The sequence below is a fragment of the Anser cygnoides genome, chromosome 26 (genome assembly GCF_040182565.1).
Source record: "Anser cygnoides isolate HZ-2024a breed goose chromosome 26, Taihu_goose_T2T_genome, whole genome shotgun sequence".
In the NCBI taxonomy this organism is placed as follows: domain Eukaryota; kingdom Metazoa; phylum Chordata; class Aves; order Anseriformes; family Anatidae; genus Anser; species Anser cygnoides.
The window spans coordinates 2,161,316-2,178,661 of NC_089898.1; the positions used below are offsets into that span (position 1 = coordinate 2,161,316).

General features: G+C 70.2%; 4 protein-coding genes across 7 annotated transcripts; 2 read left to right on the forward strand and 2 right to left on the reverse strand.

Moving 5' to 3' along the window:
* Positions 1-1,887: 1,887 nt before the first annotated feature.
* REEP4 (receptor accessory protein 4) lies at positions 1,888-6,223 on the reverse strand. Its single transcript, XM_066983448.1, has 7 exons — positions 6,068-6,223; positions 5,058-5,130; positions 4,907-4,983; positions 4,543-4,663; positions 4,315-4,428; positions 2,738-3,115; positions 1,888-2,650 (listed from the first exon to the last, which is right to left on the reverse strand). The coding sequence occupies exons 1-7, from the start codon at positions 6,097-6,099 to the stop codon at positions 2,585-2,587; spliced, it is 861 nt and encodes a 286-aa protein (XP_066839549.1). The 5' UTR covers positions 6,100-6,223; the 3' UTR covers positions 1,888-2,584.
* A 291-nt stretch (positions 6,224-6,514) lies between these two features.
* Positions 6,515-11,807, reverse strand: LGI3 (leucine rich repeat LGI family member 3). Of its 2 annotated transcripts, XR_010826644.1 has the most exons (9): positions 11,389-11,807; positions 10,687-10,758; positions 10,522-10,593; positions 10,356-10,427; positions 10,187-10,258; positions 9,837-10,006; positions 9,604-9,768; positions 7,948-9,513; positions 6,515-7,909 (listed from the first exon to the last, which is right to left on the reverse strand). XR_010826644.1 is itself a non-coding variant. In XM_066983447.1 (8 exons), exons 1-8 carry the CDS (start codon positions 11,598-11,600, stop codon positions 8,696-8,698), a joined length of 1,653 nt encoding a protein of 550 aa, XP_066839548.1. In that variant the 5' UTR covers positions 11,601-11,807; the 3' UTR covers positions 6,515-8,695. The 2 variants fall into 2 exon arrangements, 1 of the variants encoding a protein (XP_066839548.1); XM_066983447.1 differs by having other exon boundaries at positions 6,515-9,513.
* Positions 11,808-12,003: 196 nt separating this feature from the next.
* On the forward strand, positions 12,004-13,649 carry LOC125179721 (surfactant protein C). Its single transcript, XM_048045706.2, has 5 exons — positions 12,004-12,517; positions 12,614-12,760; positions 12,855-12,995; positions 13,093-13,203; positions 13,371-13,649. Exons 1-5 carry the CDS (start codon positions 12,473-12,475, stop codon positions 13,467-13,469), a joined length of 543 nt encoding a protein of 180 aa, XP_047901663.1. The 5' UTR covers positions 12,004-12,472; the 3' UTR covers positions 13,470-13,649.
* Positions 13,650-14,993: 1,344 nt separating this feature from the next.
* LOC125179731 (surfactant protein C-like) lies at positions 14,994-16,840 on the forward strand. Of its 3 annotated transcripts, none has more exons than XM_048045729.2 (6): positions 14,994-15,108; positions 15,321-15,590; positions 15,659-15,763; positions 15,852-15,962; positions 16,101-16,206; positions 16,299-16,840. In XM_048045729.2, exons 1-5 carry the CDS (start codon positions 15,067-15,069, stop codon positions 16,194-16,196), a joined length of 624 nt encoding a protein of 207 aa, XP_047901686.1. In that variant the 5' UTR covers positions 14,994-15,066; the 3' UTR covers positions 16,197-16,206; positions 16,299-16,840. The 3 variants fall into 3 exon arrangements, with proteins under 3 accessions (XP_047901686.1, XP_047901687.1, XP_066839600.1); XM_048045730.2 differs by having other exon boundaries at positions 16,302-16,840; XM_066983499.1 differs by having other exon boundaries at positions 16,544-16,839.
* The last annotated feature ends 506 nt before the right edge of the window (positions 16,841-17,346 follow it).

Below are 17,346 nucleotides of genomic sequence, written 5' to 3' on the forward strand. Positions count from 1 at the left end.
TAGAAAGGGGGATGCGGCAAGAGGAACGCCCCAAAAAAGGGAGTTCGGGGGGTTTAGGGCGGCTGGGGGGTGGCATCGGCATCCCCCATCCCTAAAAAAGTAAAGGCGGGGATCGGCGGGTTTGGCTGCGTTTTGGGGGGACGAGGGAGGAAAGGGGAAATGGGGGGGGTCGAGGGGGGGCTGGGCGTCAGCAGCTTGCGGGGTTCAGCCTGTACCCGTTCCAGAGGGGTGCACGGGGCGGAGGGCGCTGCGGGGTGGGTGCTGCGGGGCGCCAGCACCCCCAGCACCCCGCGGGGAAGCCGTGCGAGAAACAGCCCCCGGTGCCCCCCCCGGGGCACCGACCTTTGGCGGTGCCAAGGGCCCGGGGGGACGAACGGCAGCTGCCCGGGGTTTGGTGTCACCCCTCCATGGGGCGGGGGACGCATGCAGCGGGGCGAGGTGACACCGCCGCGGCACCCCGTGTCCCCCGCCAGGTCTTGGGGAAACCCCAAATGGGGCAGGGGTTTGGGGGGGGGGGGCACGGGGCAGGACCTGCCCCTCGCCCCCATTAATGCCAGCCTCGTGGGGAAGCCGATTTGGGGGGGGGCTGCAACTCGCACGGCTTACGCGGCCTCTCGCAACCCCGGCACCAGGAGCGCGCCGCTGCGGGGACAAATCCTGCCCCATGGTGAGCTCGGGGACCCCACGAAGAGCTTGGGGACCCCATGGGGGGGTAGCAGAGGGGGCAGCTCCCCCCCCCCAGAGGCCAGGAGCTTGGCGGCGGGCGGGCGAGCTCAGGTCAGCCACGTAATTGCTGCGCTGGGGCGCTGCCAGCCGGGGGAGATTACGGCTCTGCTGACTGCAGCCTGGCACCGGCCCGCGAGCTGACGCAGCTGGGACCCGCGCTGCCACCCCAGGGGGCTGCCTCGGCCCCGGGGAGGGGGGCGGGGGGGGGGCAGCTTGCGCTCCTCGCTCGGGTTTCTCTCCCCGGGGGGAGCGTTAGGACGGCGCCAGAGCGAGGAGCGGGCAGCGGGGTGCCCCCCTCGGCGCCGCATCCCGGGAGAAGGCTCCGCTCCCCGTGCCTCGGTTTCCCCACCCCGCGAAGCGGGCAGCTCCCCGCCGGGCTCCCATCGTGGGATCGCGATGCTCAGGCTCTGACACTCCCCCCCCGTGCCCCCCCAGGGGGCTCGCAGCACCCACCCGCCCTCCCCAAAGCCACCCTGGGGTCCTGCACACCCCCCCCCCCCCCGCACCCCACCACCGGCATCCTCCCCGGGGCCGTATCCTCGGAGGAACCGCGCTCCCTAAGCGGCTTTCGGGGGATTACGGGCAGCCCCCTGGCCCTTGCCCTGTCCCCACCCAGCCTTCCTTCCCCGCTGCTTTAAGTAATCGTCTCTGAGACAGTTTTACCCGGCTAATCCGGCCACCTCCACCTAAGCTGCTCCAGCGCCCCTGCCTGCCCCCCGCCGGGGCGCAAACGCTCCCCTGCCTTGGGAAGCCCCCCCTGAAGGCAAGGAGGAGCCGGGGTCCAAAAATAAAATTGGACGCAGGGATGAGGGCAGGAAGCCTCGGGGGCGAGGGGACTGACGCTGGAGAGCGGCGCCGGAGGGGCTCCTGGAGGTGGCACGAGCGGCACAAGCAGCGCTGTCACCTCGTGCCACCCCACGCAGGGGGGTGAAGCCCCCCCGCCCCCCCAAAGGGATGGAGCAAAAAGGGGCCGAGAGCCCCGGGCAGGGCTGCGAGGACAAAGCGGGGCCGGGAGCCAGAGCGGGGCCACGTCCGCCTCCAGCCCCAGCCGCGTGCCGCGGGTGTCGCCTGCTGCCACGCCGTGGGGGTCACGGCTACTGCAGGGGCACCCCGGGGTGCCGCGTGCTCCTGGGGACGGGGTCGAGGCACGGGGGACGCCCATTTCTCAAAGTCTGGAATCAGATTTATTCGTCGGTGTACAAAAATGCCGCCCCCCCCCCCGACACACACCTCGAGGAGGGGAGGGCGTTAAAAGCCGCGTGGTGCCGCGCAGGGCACAGGCAGGCACCGGTGCTCCGGTTTCAAGTAGAGAGGGGGAAAAAAAAAGGGGGGGGGACCTGTGGTGTGTGGGGGGGGCACGGGCGGTGTCTTTGGCTTCACGGGGGATTGATGGAGCCCAGGAACGTCCCCACACCGGCTCCCGGGGGAGAGGGGACGCGGGAGGAAGGCAACGTGGCAGCGGGAGAGCAGGACCCCCCCGGGGCCCCCGTGCCGAGGACGGGGCTCCTGTAGTGCTTGGGGAGGGGGGAGCCGGGCCCCCGCGGGAGAGGCGCCGGCGCCCCCCCGCAGCAGCGATGGTCAAGGGAAGTGGAGGGGGGGCACGGCCGGGAGCAGGATGGAGCCCCCCCAAGCCCTCCACGAGGCACCCCCGGGGTGCGCGGTGCGGCCGGGAGGGCGCAGACACCAAAACCTAAGGCACGGGCGGCGCGAGGCAGCGGGGAGCCCTCACCCCGGGGTGGGGTGGGGGGGCTGGCGGCACAACCCCCGGCTCCCCCCCCAGCGCTGCAGCAGCAAATCAACAAGTTAAGACTCCTGGCGATGCTTTTCCCGGGGAAGGGGGGGGGGGTGCAGTGTTAAATTAACCGTCCTGCTCCGTCGGAGCCGGCTTCCTCCGAACGCGGCCGCGCGCCAGCCGGGAAGAGCCCTGGGGTGGGGAGGGAGGGGGTCAGATCCTGCCGGGCACAGCTCGGTGCCGGCGGTGCTGTGCCCCCCCCCTCCACCACCACAATACCTCTTTGCCTTGGGGCTTCTTCTTCGCCGCGCGCAAGCTCTGGCTCCGGGAGAGGGGTCTGGGGTCCCGGGGGCGAGGGGCGGGCTTGGGGGAAAGCTGCGAGTCCGACCAGCGCTCTTCCTCCTCCTCCTCCTCCTCCGTCTCGCTGTCGCAGCGCGGCGCCGCTGGGGACGGGGGCCACCCGACGGCTCTGGCACAGCCCCCCGAGCCCCCCGGCCACGCGGCGCACAGGGACCCCGCTGCTCCCGGGGGCTGCCTGCGGCTCTCCTGCTCCTCCAGGTACAGGGGGTCCCGGTAGTGCACGGGGGCTTCGTCGGGGAGGGAGCGCAGGTCCTGCATGCTGAAGCTGCGCAGCCGCCCGGCCAGCGCGCCCTGGCTCTGCGGGGTGGGGGATAAAGGGTGGGAACGAGGCACGGCCATACAGGGCAAAACCCAAAGCACCGGGGCACCGCTGGCCCCCGGGGGCCACAGCCCCGTTGGGGGGACACCAGCCCCGTTGGGGGGACCCCAGCCCCGTTGGGGGGACCCCAGCCACATGGGGAACGCCAGCCCCACGGAGACCCCAGCCCCGTTGGGGGACCCAGCCCCACGGAGACCCCAGCCCCGTTGGGGGGACCCCAGCCCCGTTGGGGGGACCCCAGCCCCATTGGGGGACCCAGCCCCATGGGGAACGCCAGCCCCACGGAGACCCCAGCCCCGTTGGGGGGACCCCAGCCCCGTTGGGGGGACCCCAGCCCCACGGAGACCCCAGCCCCGTTGGGGGGACCCCAGCCCCACGGAGACCCCAGCCCCGTTGGGGGGACCCCAGCCCCACGGAGACCCCAGCCCCATTGGGGGACCCAGCCCCATGGGGAACGCCAGCCCCACGGAGACCCCAGCCCCGTTGGGGGGACCCCAGCCCCATGGGGAACGCCAGCCCCACGGAGACCCCAGCCCCGTTGGGGGGACCCCAGCCCCATGGGGAACGCCAGCCCCACGGAGACCCCAGCCCCGTTGGGGGGACCCCAGCCCCATGGGGAACGCCAGCCCCACGGAGACCCCAGCCCCGTTGGGGGGACCCCAGCCCCATGGGGAACGCCAGCCCCACGGAGACCCCAGCCCCGTTAGGGGGACCCCAGCCCCATGGGGAACGCCAGCCCCATGGAGACCCCAGCCCCGTTGGGGGGACCCCAGCCCCACGGAGACCCCAGCCCCACTGAGGGGACGCCAGCCCCATGGGGATACGCCAGCCCCACGGAGACCCCAGCCCCATTGGGGGACCCAGCCCCATTGGGGGGATGCCAGCCCCACGGAGACCCCAGCCCCGTTGGGGGGACCCCAGCCCCATGGGAGACCCCAGCCCCACGGGGAACGCCAGCCCCACAGAGACCCCAGCCCCACATTTTGGGGACCCCAGCCCCACATTTTGGGGGGAGACCCCAGCCCCACATTTTGGGGGAGGACCCCGCTGCCCCCCTTGCGGGGCTGCCACCCGAAAGCAGGCGAGGCAGCCGGGAGAACAGGATCGGCGGGGCCAAGCCCGGCCCTACGAGCCACCGATTGCCTCACGGCGTCGCCCCCGCGCCCTCGCCCCGTACCTTGGCGGCCGCCTGCACCGCGGCGGTGGCGGCGATGTTGAGGCCCCGCTTGCCGAACCGCACCATGGTCTCGTAGCCCCGCTCCCTGGCCTGGATGATGTAGGTGTCGATCTCCTGCGGGGAGAACCACGGGGGGTGCTGGGTGCGTGCAGCGGCCCGGGGTGGGGGGGGTCCCGATGGGGCTGAGCACCCCCCTACCACCACCCCCCGGGGCCGGGCGGCACCCACCTGCTCCCTGCGGGACAGCGTGGGGTGCACGAACTTGCGGTAGAGGAGGCTGGAGCCGCGGGTGTACGGGGACAGCAGCCAGATGACGAAGGCCATCTTCACCTCGTAGTAAAAGGGAAGCCTGCGGGGGGGGCGAAAATATCGGGGAGGGGGTCCCGGGACACGTCCTGATCCCGCGCAGGGACACGCATCAGGACTGGGGACCCCAGCTGGGTCACCCTGAATCCCCCTCCCAGCGAGCCCCCGCAACACGGGAGACCCCAAAAATGGGGGCACACAGAAAAGGGGGGGGGACCCCAGAAAAGAGAAAAAAAACAGAAAAAAAGGGGGGGGGACACCCCCAGACCCCCGCCCGTGGCCTCACCAGGAGAGGAAGATGTCGGTGACGGTCTCGGTGGCCATGAAGAGGGCGAAGACGATCCAGTACATCATCCAGCGCACCTGCGGGACGCGGGCCGGCCGTCAGCCCCCCACGTTTGGGGCCGGGGGGGGGCAGCCGGGGGGGCCCTACTCACATATTCGCGGATGTTCTTGCTCTTCACGGCCTTGTAGGAGGCGTAGGCGGGGTACAGCATCCCGAAAACCAGCCTGGGGGGCAGAGGCGGCGTCACCCCGTAGCGCTGCCCCACGCCGACAAAACGCCCCCCCCCCCCCCCCCCCCCCCCAAGCCCAATGCTGGGGGGGGGGGCACAGAGTGATGGGGATGGGAACCCCACGGGGGGGTCGGGGGCACGGAGCAGGGCTGCCAGGGAGGTGCCCCCCCAGGTATCCCCCTCCAAAAGGTGCCCCCCCCCCCCCCAGGTATGCCCCTCCCTGAGGTGACCCCCCCGAGGTGCCCCCCAGGTGTCCCCCTCCCCTTTTAGGTGTCCCCCTCCCCTTTTAGGTGTCCCCCCCCAGGTGTCCCCCTCCCCTTTTAGGTGCCCCCCCAAATCCCCCCCTCCCCTTTTAGGTTCCTCCCCCCCCAGGTGTCCCCCTTCCCTTTTAAGTGTGTCCCTCCCCCCCGGGGACTCCCCTCCCCTTTTAGGCTCCCCCCCCAGGATCTCCCCCACCCCTTTTAGGTGCCCCCCCAGGTGTCCCCTTCCCCTTTTAAGTGTGTGTCTCCCCCCCCACGTGTCCCCCCTCCCCTTTTAGGTGTGTGTCCCCCCGCCAGGGTCTCCCCCTCCCCCTCCCCTTTCAGGTGCTCCCCCAGGGTCTCCCCCTCCCCGAGGTGCCCCCCCCCCAGGGTCTTCCCCTCCCCTTTTAGGTGCCCCCCCCCCCCCCCCAGCCTCCCCTCCCCAAAATACCTCCCCCCCGGATGCCCCCCCCCAGCACCGCCGCCTGCCAGCCCCAACACAAACATTTAACAGACCCAACACCCTGGGGGGAGGGGGAAGCACCCCAAATCCCCCCCCCCGCCCCAACCCCCTCCACGCCCCCCCCGCCCCCAACCCCCGTTAAACGGTCACCCCTCGCCCACCCCCCCCAGCACCGGGGGGGGCCCGGGGGGGGCCCAGGAGAGCCCCCGGGGCCGCCCCCCCCCACTCACAGCACTGCCCGGCTCAGCACCCACGACACCATGGTGGGGGGGGGCCCGGGGGGGCCGCGCCGGCCCGGGCGGCTTGAATGGGGCGGCCGCCGGCTCTGCGCATGCGCCGCGAGCCCAACGGCCAGCACCGCCCCGCCCTGCCATTCTTAAAAAGGGGCGGGGGCTACTCTTAAAAGGGCAACGGCGCGTCTTAAAAGGGCAACGGCGAGGCTTAAAAGGGCAACAGCGCGTCTTAAAAGGGCAACGGCCCTTCTTAAAAGGGTAATTCCTTTTCTTAAAAGGGTAATTCCTTTTCTTAAAAGGGTAATGCAATTTCTTAAAAGGGCAACGCCGCGTCTTTAAAGGGTCCCGCCCCGTAGGCGCAGAGGGTGAGACCCTCCCGCTCCCACCCATTTTTTGTTTATTTTTTTAAGCCTTTAGCACACGGAAAAAGGAGAAGCAGGAGCCTTTGTGTGATCTCAGGGTTTTATTTTGGTTTCGGGGATGGCCTCTTCTGGCAGATAACCGGTGATAGGACTAGAGGAATGGCCTCCAGTTGCACCAGGGGAGGTTCAGGTTGGAAATGAGGAGACATTTCTTCCCAAAAAGAGCAGTCAGGCGTTGGGACGGGTTGCCCAGGGAGGTGGTGGCGTCACCGTCCCTGGGGGTGTTCAAGGAGAGGTTGGACGTGGTGCTTAGGGACATGGTTTAGTGGTGCCATTGGTGGTAGGGGGACGGTTGGACCAGATGACCTTGGGGGGCTTCTCCAACCCCAATGATTTTAGGATTTTCTGTGATTTTTCAGGCCCGCCAGCCCAGGTCAGGTTGAGGAGCGCCGCGGGTGACGGGGGTTTGGGTGGAGGTTTGGGTGCTGCCAGGGAGATGAGGCCGGCAGCAGAGGCGCAGGCACCACCCCACGCGTGGATCCGGCAGGATGCGGCCCCGAACGCCTCTGTCAGGCGCTGCGCAATCTGCTTCCTGGCGCTCCTCACCCAGGCCAACACGTTTGTGCCGGGCACCGGCTCGGGCGTGTTGCTGAACCGGGGCCAGGGCTCTGCAGAGCCGTGGGTTGTTGCAAGACGCTTAGAAGAAAACAGGAGCGGCTTCCTCCTCCTCCTGGGACAGGGGCAGAGCTCTGAGTCCCTGTCGGTGGGCCTGGCACCTGCCCCAGACCACATTTCCCCCGGCCGTGTGTCCCCAGCAGTGTCCTGGGGCTCCCCAGCTCCCTGCCCTGTGTCACTGCCGGGGTCGGGGTCCCAGCACCCCCCCACCTCCCTCCCCACTAAAATCTTCCCTTTCCTGGTGGAGAAACCGAGGCAGAGCGGGGCGGCAGAGCCCCGGGTTTAGGATCTGCAGCCACCCAGGACAAACCCTTTCCCCGGGCTGCCTGTTCCCTTAGAGAGGCTCTTTTATTTGTGAGCTTAATTGGTGGTTTTTCACATGCATATGCACGCGCTTGTGGGACATGGAAACGCTCCCCTGGAAAACCAGCCGGGCAGGCGGGGTGCAGCCCGGGGTGCAGGAGCAAACCCCGCACCCTGGGGGAACACCTCCCGCTTCCCCGCCGCGGGCCAGGGCTTCTGCTGCTCCCCCAAAACGTCCGGGAGAGCCACGAGCAGGGCTCTCGGCCGTCCTCAGCCACGCAGGGCTGCTGTGAGCAGGTGTGGGCACGGCTGGGGGTCACAGTGTGTTTACTGGGGAGCGTTTTGGGTGGGTGCACACACCCTGGTGCGGCTGGCACGCTGGGGGACCGGGCAGAGGGGGCTGCTGGGCGTGCACAGGGGACAGGAGCAGGCAGTGCTGCTCCTGCAGGTGGTGGCACCATCGGGGCTGCATCCTGCTGGCCTCAAGCATCCCATCCAGCTCGGGGCATCCCATCCAGCTCAGAGCATCCCAACCACCTCGGGGCATCCCATTACATCTTGGCATCGGAGTATCCCACTGTTCTTGAGCACCCCATCCACCTCGGAGCACCCCATCCACCTCAGAGTATCCCACCCACCTCTCAGCATCCCATCCGCCTTGGGGTGTCCCATCCATTTTAGGGCATCCCATCCATTTTGGGGCATCCCCTTCCACCTTGGCGCATCTCATCCACCCTGGGGCATCCCACCGACCCCGGAGCACCCCGTTACACGCCTCGGCATCAAAGCATCCCGTCAGCCTGCGAACATCCCGCTGCTCTCGAGCACCCCCCCACCTGGAAGCAGCCTGATGTCCCGGGACCATCCCAGCCAGCCCTGACCCTGCAGCCCCACAGCAGTGCCCCCATACCCCGTGCCTGAGCAGGCAGAGCCCCCTGTGCCTGTGCTCCCCCCTGCCAGCACCCAAGGGCATCGCTCTGTGGGGCGAGGGGTGTCCCAGCGCGCAGCCAGGACGGGGTGGCCACGGGTGCTGCATATGGGAGGGCAGAAAAGGGGATCTGTGGGTGCACGAGGGGAAAAACGAGGCCGGTGGCTTCCCCCCAAAGAAGGGACGTGGGTGCGGGAGGGGTGCGGGCACGGGGCTGTGACCGCAGGGCAGAGTCGGCTGCAGGCAGGAGGATGGGGCTGGCGGGCGCATGCGTGTCCCTGGGCTTGGCCATGGGCGGGAGCAGACCCTGGGGGAGGTGAGAGCCGCTTCGGGGGCAGCTGGGCTCTGCCTCCCCCGCTAGAGGCTGAGGTCCACCACCACGTGCCGGTAGACCAGCGTGTTGGCCTTGAAGCTGGGCGCCAGCAGGAGCTGCACGTCGGCGGCGGGCACGTAGCGGAAAGCGCGCGGCGCCTGCACCGCCAGCTCCTGGAACTTGACGAATTTCTGCTTCTCCTCTTCCCACAGGTAGACGTGGGTGAAGGAGAAGTCACTGCCCAGGGCCATGTAGCGCCGCTGCCCCACGGCGAAGGGCTGCATCACCATGGAGCCGCGGGACGGCAGCGTCTGCAGCTCGACGAAGCGCTGCCCTTCCCAGCGCACCACCTTGGAGTCGCCGATGTAGCGGCTGAGGCAGAGGAACTGCTCCCGCTTCACCCTGAAGTGCTTCACCATCTGCACGTCCAGCATCTCGCCCACCTCCCCCTGCGGCGCGAACTGCTTCTGCGCCCGGTTCCACTGGTAGATGACGGGCGCCTGGGAGCTGCTGGAGATGATGAGCCGGGGCTTGCCGTCGTTCTCCACGTACTCCACGTCGGTGTCGCGGTGCCAGGCGTGCAGGGCTTGGTGGGAGTAGAAGCCGTTCTGGTTGAGGCGGTAGAGGCTGGTGGAGCCCGCCTTGGAGCTGTCGGCGATGACGAAGTACCACTCGCCCTCAATCTGGAAGGCCTCGATGTCGTTGGGCTTGCGGGTCTTCTGGCTGTCGATGTCCTGGATCTTGATGAACTTGTCCACGGCCGTGTCCCAGCGGTAGATGTAGGAGCCGCCGAAGAGCTGCGCCACCACCACGTACAGCTGGCTCTGGGCCACGATGGGCTTGCAGTGCACGGCCGAGTGGGCTGCGAGGCAGGGCCACGTCACTCCGGGGGACGCGGGGGGACACGGGGGTGGATGGGGGGCGCGGCACAACGGGGGGACCCCACCCTTACCGGGGATGCGGTCGAAGTCGCGCAGCTTGCGCTCCACGTAGTCCCACTTGAGCACGGCGCAGCTGCTGGCGCCGGGCTGCGCCAGGGCCACGTAGAGGTCGCTGGCGTAGGTGTAGGGCTCGGCCGACACCGACTGGAAGGGCAGCACCTGGTGCACCACGAAGTCTGCGGGGAGAGGCGGCGGTGAGGGCGCGGGGAGCCAAGGCGGGGCGGGGGGAGCGGCGGCCCCTTACCCGTGGTGATGCACTGGAAGTCACCCAGCGCCAGGTCCCGGATCCGCTGGCCCTCGAACTGCCCGGGGCTGCTGCAGAAGACGGCGGGGACCGTGGTGTTGGTGCTCTCCATCCACTCCACCAGCCACTTGATCTTGCAGTCGCAGGCCAGCGTGTTGCCCCGCAGGTCCCTGGAGAGGATGGCACAAAGTCCCCCCCGTGCCCTGCCCGAGCCCCAGCAGGGACCCCCCCAAGTTTTGGGGGCAGAGAGGTGGTGGGTGCCCATGGGGACGTGCCCAGCCCGGCACAGTGGGGTCGTGCCCCATAACCCTGTCCCCAGCCCGGTGTCCCCAGTGCCGCGGCAGCCTTACAAGTCACTCAGGATATCCAAAGGCTTGAAGAGGTCCCGCGGCAGCGTCTGCAGGTTGTTGTTGGCCAGAGACCTGGGGACGAGAGGCGCTGTGCCCGGCGGCCACGTGGGGCGGAGGGACGGAGCTGTCCCCGGCGTCCCCGGGGGGCGCGCAGGGTGCCGGTACTCACAGGTGGGTCAGCGATTTGAGCCCGCGGAAGGTGGCCTTGGAGAGCGCCTGGATGTCGTTGTTCTCGATGAACCTGGGGCGGGAGGAGAGGCTGGCAGGGCTGCGCCGAGGGCACGGGGGGCAGCCCCCCCGACACCCCCCCCGGCCATCCCCGTCCCCCCACGCACAGGTACTGCAGGTGCGAGAGGCCGGCGAAGGCATTGTCGCCGATCAGCGTGAACTTGTTGGAGTTCAGCAGGCTGCAAAAAGGGGGGACGAAACGTCAGTGATGCGGTGGGGGGCACCCGGGGGACGTGGGGCGGGGGGGGGGGGCACCGGCACAGGAAACCTACAGGAACTGCAGCGAGGGGATGTGGGCGAAAGCCGCCTCTCGGATCTCCGTGAAGGCCGCGTTCACCATGGTCCTGCGGGCAGGATGAGACCTCAGGGCCGTGATGGGCTTAGGGAGAGGGGGCGGCAGTGGGGGGCACGGCGGGGGGGGGGCGGGGGGGCTGGACCCCGGGTGTGGCGTGGGGGTGGCACGGAGGGGACAAGGAGCTCAGCCCCGCGGGCTGGCACCCACCCCACGCGTGCCCTGCGGCACAGCCAAAGCCCGAGTGTGTTCACACACGCACGCACACACACAGATGCACACGCACACCTACAAGGCTCCGGTGTCCCGCCGTGTCCCCCCCCCCCCCCCCGAGCCGTGTCCCTCTGGGACTCCGGTCCCCAAGGTCACAGCAGACGGGCAGTGCGGCGGGGCCGGGCTGCAGCCCTGCTCCATCCAGCGCCGCGTGCGCACGGGGACCTGCCAGCACCGCAGGGCACCCGCACACGGGGACGAGCCCGGGGCGGGGGGGTCCCCAGCCCACTCAGGGCCCCCCAGGACCCCCACGCTGCCCTCACTTTGCACCCCCCCACTGCAGCACAGAGAAAGAGGCTGGCCCTGCCCCAGCACCCGCTGCCAGCCCTGCGCCACCGGGAGCTGACCGTCCGTCCCCCCACCCCGTCCCCCGTCCCCCTCCCCAGCGCCCCAGCGCCCCGCTACTCACAGCGAGATGACCTCGGGGGGCAGGTTCTTGGGCACGGCCTTGGAGTCCACGCAGAAGGCCGTGTCCCGCGTGCACGAGCAGCTCGGGGGGCAAGGGGGAGGCCGGGGAGGCCGCCGGCCCCCCGCAGCCCCCCAGAGCCAGGCGGAGGCCAGGAGGAGCAGGAGAGCCGAGAGCTGGCCCCTGGGCATCCTCCTGCAGCGCCGCAGCTCCATCGCCCCGGCCTAGCCCTGCTCCTTCCCCTTCCCCGCACGCCGCTGCCCTGCTGCAGGGAGCCGCAGCCGAGCCCTTTTCGCTCCTCTCCTTCCCCAAGGGCTTCAGCGCCGAGGGGAAGCGGCGGCGGCGGCGGCGACGGAGGAGGCTGGCGGCACCGGAGCTGCCGTTCTGCAGCGCACCATGCTTGTGTGCTGCGGGAGGAGGGAGGGACGGGGGGATGGATGCGGCGGAGTGACGGCACGGCACGGCACGGCACCAGCGTCTGGCCTCGGGGACACGTGTCCCCAGCAGCGTGCGGCCACGGGGGGCTGTGTGCCGGGGAGGGGGACACACAGGGCACGCGGCGGCAGCGGGGTCTGGTTTGTTTTTTTGGGGGGGCGGGGGGTGATGCCCACTCCCAGCGCTTCACCCCGGGTGCCCTTGGTGCTGCCAAGCTCCCCTCCCGGCCTGGGGGGGGACGGGGGGGGCAGGGGGGGGTGCTGGGCTGCCCGTCCCAGGCACGGCGCTCGCGGCCAACAATGAGCCCAGCCAGCTCCTCGCCCTGCGCAGCTGCCGCGGGGCTGGGTGGCACCGGGGGGCAGCCCCCCGGGGGTGCTCGGGATGGGCGCACGGGACGCGGGAGGAGGTGACGGGGTTGGGCGCAGAGGGCGGGCACGCTCCACCCCCCCTGTTTGCCTTGAACCCCCCCCAAACCGCCAGCAAATGCTGGGAAAGGGCCCTTGGAGGCTTTCACGCCCCCCTCCCCGGCTCTTACGCGGGCTGGGCAAACAGAGCTCGAGTGGCACCTTGGCAGCCCCAGCGCCCCCCGAGGACCCTATAAATCCCCGGCTCCGGCTGGCAGAGGGACAGGAGCTGCACGGCGAGGGCGGAGATGGACGGCAGCTCCAAGGAGGCGCTGATAGAGGAGGCCCCCCCGGTAAGGAGCACCCAGCGCCCTGCCGGCTGGGGTGGCGGCACGGGGCTGAGCGCGGGCTCACCCCGGTGCCCCCCCCTTCCCGGTGTGCCCCCCCAGGAGTACACGGCCTCCCCGCGCCTGCCCTGCGTCCCCCACCAGCTGAAGTGCCTCCTGATCGTGGTGGTGGTGGTCGTCCTCCTGGTGGTGGTCGTCGTGGCCTTCCTCCTGCTGGGGCTGCACCTCACCGAGACGCACGCCGAGACGGTGCGGGTCGGGGGGCGGGGGGGCGCACACGTTACGCCCAGTGGGGTCTGGCGGTGGTGACCCCCCGGTGACTCCGTCCCCCTCCTCCCTGCAGGTTTTGCGGATGACCATCCACGGGCTGGGCTCCGAAGGGGCCCCCCAGCACCTCTCCATGAGCAAGAAGGAAAGGATCGGGACGTTCGCCGTGGCCGACGGGCTCAATTCCTCCGCCGTGGTGGTGTACGACTACGGCAAGGTGCGTGCCCCTGGGGAGGGCGGGGTGCCACGGGGCTGGGGGCGGCGGGGGGGCACGGGGCTGGGCTGACCGGGGTTGGGGGGCTGTCTGCACGCAGCTGCTGGTCAGCTACAGGTCCTGGCTGCACCGCGTCTGCTACATCACCCGCGTGGCCAAGGACAGCATCCCCGGGCTGGACGCCGTCACCGAGGTCTTCCAGCGACGGCAGGTGAGCCCAGCCCCGTGCCCGCACCCCGAGCACCCATCCTGCGTGCCCCAGGGGGCTCGGGCAGCTGGGAAAGGGCGAAGCACAGCGCCGCTGGGCTTGCGGCAACCTTTCCCCCGAGGCCGCGCCGGCGGCGGATGGATGGCAGCGCTCCCGTTCTGTCCCCGCAGGGTGAGAGGAAGGATGGTGCTGAGCCCCTGGCTGACCGCTCCATCCTGGGCACCACCGCCAACGTCCTCTGCAGCACCGTCCCCGTTTACTGGACCTAGCACGGGCTGGGGATGAGGCGGGGGTGTCCCCGCCGTCCCCGTGCCCCCTGTGGTGCCCACCCCCCCGGGCAGGGCAGCGCCCAGGCTCCTTCCTCCTCCTCCTCCTCCTCCTCGGCCTCATCCTGCGTGCGGCCTCGGCACCGCGTGGTGCTTGCAATAAATGAGCGGGGTTTGCTTTGGGATGTGTGCTTCTGTCGGCGAAGTAAAGCTGTCCCCTGCCTCCGAGTGCTGCTCGTGTCCTTTCCTGCGCCTGGGGTGTCCCCGAGGGGTCCGGCGTGGGGGGGTGCGCCCCCTGTGCCGGTGTCACCAGGGCGAGGACAGGTCCAGCCCCAGCCGAGGGGCGCAGGAGGGCTCCCCAGGGCTCTGTATGGCCGGTGTCCCCCTGCCCCGTGCCCTCCTGCTCTGCGCAGAGGGAGGAGGAGACAGCAGGGGTGGCCCTCGGCGTCTCCAGCCCTTTGGCACAGCACCCAGCACCCTGCAGGGTCTGAGCCACCCCAGTCCACAAAAAGTCCCCATCCCTCTCCCTTCCTCATGCAGACAGGGACAGAGGGACCACAAGTCACATCCCCGGGGCCAGCAGGGCACCCATGGGTGCCACCCCCAGCTTGCCCCCTGCTGCCCTGCGCCCTCCGTGCGCCCCACGTCCCCCAGCAGCGACAGGCTTCAACCCAGAGCGGCCAGGGGCACCCTCAGGGTGCACCCCCCTCTGCTGTGCTGGGGACCCGGGGATCAGAAGGGACAAAAAAGGGGTTGGGGGGACCCGTGTCAGCCCCCCGGGGAGGCTGTACCTGCCCCACGTGTCACCGTCCCCGCTCCGTCCCTGCCCCGTGTCACCCTGGCTGGGAAGGGCGCACGCAGCCGGGCAGGGGCTCTGCGCCCCCCCTGCACACGGCAGGAGCCCCCCGGGGGGTCCCCATCCTGCTCAGCACCCCAGGGCAGGAGGCAGGGTGCGAGATGTGGGGCAGACCCACGGCCACAGCTGCTCAGGTTCCCAGGGGATCGTGGTGGGGACCCAGGGTGGCCAAGAGGTCACCGATGCAAAGCCCCAGCACCCTCGGGACCAAGGCTGCGGAGCACCCGGCCCCGATCCGTGCTCCGTGGCCCCCTGCCACGGTGACCCCGCTCCTGCCCCGGCGCTGCGGCTCGCGGGGACCCTTTGATGTCCCCTCTGTGCTTTGCCCATCTCGAGCACCTCCAGGTGCCCGAGGTGGTGAAGGGTCACGGGCACGGGGCCAGGTTTCCCTTTGGCAGCCTCCGTCCCCGGATTCCCGACCCTGGAGGGCAGCTTGAACCCCTCAGGAGGGTTTGCTTTGGCCCCAAACCCCGCTCCGGGGCAGCAGAGAGGTCCCCGTGCCCAGGGACAAGTGTCCTCAGGCCCTCTTGAGCTGCGGGTTCCCAGGGGAAAGCAGCTCCGGGCAGGGCGCTCAGCAAACACCGCTGGAGTGGACGGCACACCCGAGTGGCACCACGAGGCTGCTCGTGGGGGACGCCCCGTTCCCCGCCCCAAAACCCCGAAATAAAGCCCCTGCCCCAGCTGCCGTTGGGCTGCCCGGGCTGGGAGGAGGAAGAGGAGGAAGAGGAGGAGGAGGAGGCAGCGATGGAGAGCAGCATCAAGCAGGTGGCGGTCGAGGAGCCGCTGGTGAGTCCCTGCGCCCCACGGCACGGTGCCATGGTTGTGCCCTTCCTCTGCGTGCCTGGTGGAGACCCAGCACCATCGTGCACGCACCCCCAGCCCTCAGGGCGAGCAGGATGGGAGCTGAACCCCCGGCAAGCCCTTCCCAGCCCTCCTGCAACCCCTGGCCCCGTCTCCTTCCCCCTAACCGCGTCCCTCCGCCTTTCCCACTCCCGCAGGACGCAGACAAGGGCTGCTGCGGCTCCTGCTGCCTGCCCTGCGCCGTTTGCTGCCCCAAATGCTCGCGCTGCTGCCGCCCCGGCTGCTCCTGCCTCAAGGGCTGCCTGTGCTTCGTGCCTCGCCTGCTCTGCTACCTGCCCCGCAAGCTGCTCGGCTGCCACCACCTCAAGTGCCTCCTGATCGTGGTGGTGGTGGTGGTCCTGCTGGTGGTCGTCATCGCCGGGGCCCTGCTGATGTGGCTGCGCGTGGAGCAGGGCCGCGCCGATGCCGTGAGTAGGGCCCGCGGGGCTCCCCGGGGATGGGCAGGAGGCAGGGGCTGAGCTCCCCCTGTCCCCAGGTCCTGCGGACGGGCGCAGGGCGGGCGTGGGAAGAGGACGCGGCCACTTTCTACGTGGACGGCGGAGCCGGACCCGCGGCCACGGTGGTCTACGACTACAAGAACGTGAGCGGGGGGAGCGAAGGGAACGGGGGGTGGGGGTTCAGAGGATGGGGTACGGGGGTCAAAATGACCCGGGTCTGCGTGCACGCAGCTGCTGGTCAGCTACAGGTCGCGGCTGCACCGCGCCTGCTACGTCACCCGCATGGACAAGGACAACATCCCGGGGCTGGATGCGGCCACCCAGGCTTTCCAGCGCCGGCAGGTGAGCACCGGAGGGGCGGGAACAGGCTTTGGGGGGGGGCACAGGAGCCTCCCTGGGGGCACCGAAGCCCCCCCAAGGGTGAGGGACAGAGACGCGGGGCGCAGCGCCGTGCTCCGGCGCCCTGGGTTTCTCCCCCAGGCCGAGCAGAGGCTGGCCATGCCCCTGGCTGACCGCTCCCTGCTGGGCACCACGGCGAGCATCCTCTGCAGCGTCGTCCCCGTCTACTGGATTTAGGACAGGCTGGGTGAGTGCTGGGGTGGGGTGGGGGGGATTTTTAGGGCCCCCCCCCCCCCCCCCTCGCAGCGGCACCCTGACGGTGTCAGGTTTGCCTTGCAGCAGCCCCGACGGCCACGGCGTCACCTCCAGCCCTCCTCCTGCACGCCGGCGGGACGGGAGCATCGCCAGCAGCCCCCCAGCCCCCCCCCCCCAGACAGCCCCCCATCTCCCAGGGGGCTGCAAAATTTGGGGAAGGGGCTGGCAGGGCACGGGGGTGGGGGGGGGGTTGGTGTCTGCTGGGGCGAGCGCATCGCGCCGCCTGCGCCTCGCCGGGGGACAGCCGGTTTGTCACTTTGTCTTCGCAGCTTCGCCGAGCCCAAGCGCCAAAATGAGCTTAAAAAAACAAAACAAAACACAAGGTTTAAAAACCCAAAATTCGCCGTTCTGCTTCTCTGCTTGCCCAGCCCCTTGCAGACGCGGGTTGGGGCTTGGAGCATCGGGCGGGGGCGATCCTGCCGCAGCCACCGGCCTGGGGGCTGGGGGTGCCCAGCTGAAAATGCCCCCCCCCGGGGGGCCAAAAATGTCCCCGTGCTGCCAAATGCGCCTGTCCCCGCGGAGCCGAATAAAGGACAAGAAGAGAACCGGGTCCCGGAGCTATTCCTGGGGACGCCCCGTGACGGAGGCGGCTCCGGTCACCGCGTGCTGCCCGAGCGAGCGGAGGAGCTGGGATGGAGCCCTGGGTGTGGGGCTACACGGGGTGGGGGGGGGGTCCCTGCCACCCCCACGGAGAGCAGGGGGTCCCGCTGCCTCCCCGCCGCCCCCGCGGAGAGCGGGGTGCCCCCATTTATGCCCCCATCCCTCCCCACATCCCAAAGAGGAGCTTTGCGCTCCCTCCGGCCACCCCGGGGACCGCTGAATCGTGGCTGGAGCAGGGGAAGGAGCCCGGGGATGGGGGGGGAACGGGGAGTTGTGGCCCCCCCCCCCCCCGGAATGGCAGCCGGCCAGCAGCGCAGCTGCCTCCCCCCTCCCCTGGCTCCGGCCCCCGCAGCTCCCCCCCGGGACGCTGCAGCTGCATCTGGCCGGGACGCAGCACGCCTGGCCAGGGCTCCCCGCGGCTCCGGGGCGCCCACCCTCATCCCCTCGCCTTTCCCCGGCCCCACAGCACCGG

Excerpts from the sequence above, each read along its gene's own strand:
- REEP4 (XM_066983448.1), bottom strand. The coding sequence starts at position 6,099 with ATGGTGTCGTGGGTGCTGAGCCGGGCAGTGCT. Across the intron at positions 4,984-5,057 it reads GCAAGAACATCCGCGAATAT|GTGCGCTGGATGATGTACTG; the intron begins GTGAGTAGGGCC and ends CGCGTCCCGCAG. Across the intron at positions 2,651-2,737 it reads AGAAGCCCCAAGGCAAAGAG|GGCTCTTCCCGGCTGGCGCG; the intron begins GTATTGTGGTGG and ends TCCCCACCCCAG.
- LOC125179731 (XM_048045729.2), top strand. The coding sequence starts at position 15,067 with ATGGAGAGCAGCATCAAGCAGGTGGCGGTCGAGGAGCCGCTG. Across the intron at positions 15,764-15,851 it reads TGGTCTACGACTACAAGAAC|CTGCTGGTCAGCTACAGGTC; the intron begins GTGAGCGGGGGG and ends GCGTGCACGCAG. Across the intron at positions 15,963-16,100 it reads AGGCTTTCCAGCGCCGGCAG|GCCGAGCAGAGGCTGGCCAT; the intron begins GTGAGCACCGGA and ends TTTCTCCCCCAG.
- LOC125179721 (XM_048045706.2), top strand. The coding sequence starts at position 12,473 with ATGGACGGCAGCTCCAAGGAGGCGCTGATAGAGGAGGCCCCCCCG. Across the intron at positions 12,996-13,092 it reads TGGTGTACGACTACGGCAAG|CTGCTGGTCAGCTACAGGTC; the intron begins GTGCGTGCCCCT and ends GTCTGCACGCAG. Across the intron at positions 13,204-13,370 it reads AGGTCTTCCAGCGACGGCAG|GGTGAGAGGAAGGATGGTGC; the intron begins GTGAGCCCAGCC and ends CTGTCCCCGCAG.
- LGI3 (XM_066983447.1), bottom strand. The coding sequence starts at position 11,600 with ATGGAGCTGCGGCGCTGCAGGAGGATGCCCAGGGGCCAGCTCTCGGCT. Across the intron at positions 10,428-10,521 it reads CTCTCGCACCTGCAGTACCT|GTTCATCGAGAACAACGACA; the intron begins GTGCGTGGGGGG and ends CTCCCGCCCCAG. Across the intron at positions 9,514-9,603 it reads CGACTTCGACCGCATCCCCG|CCCACTCGGCCGTGCACTGC; the intron begins GTAAGGGTGGGG and ends CCTGCCTCGCAG.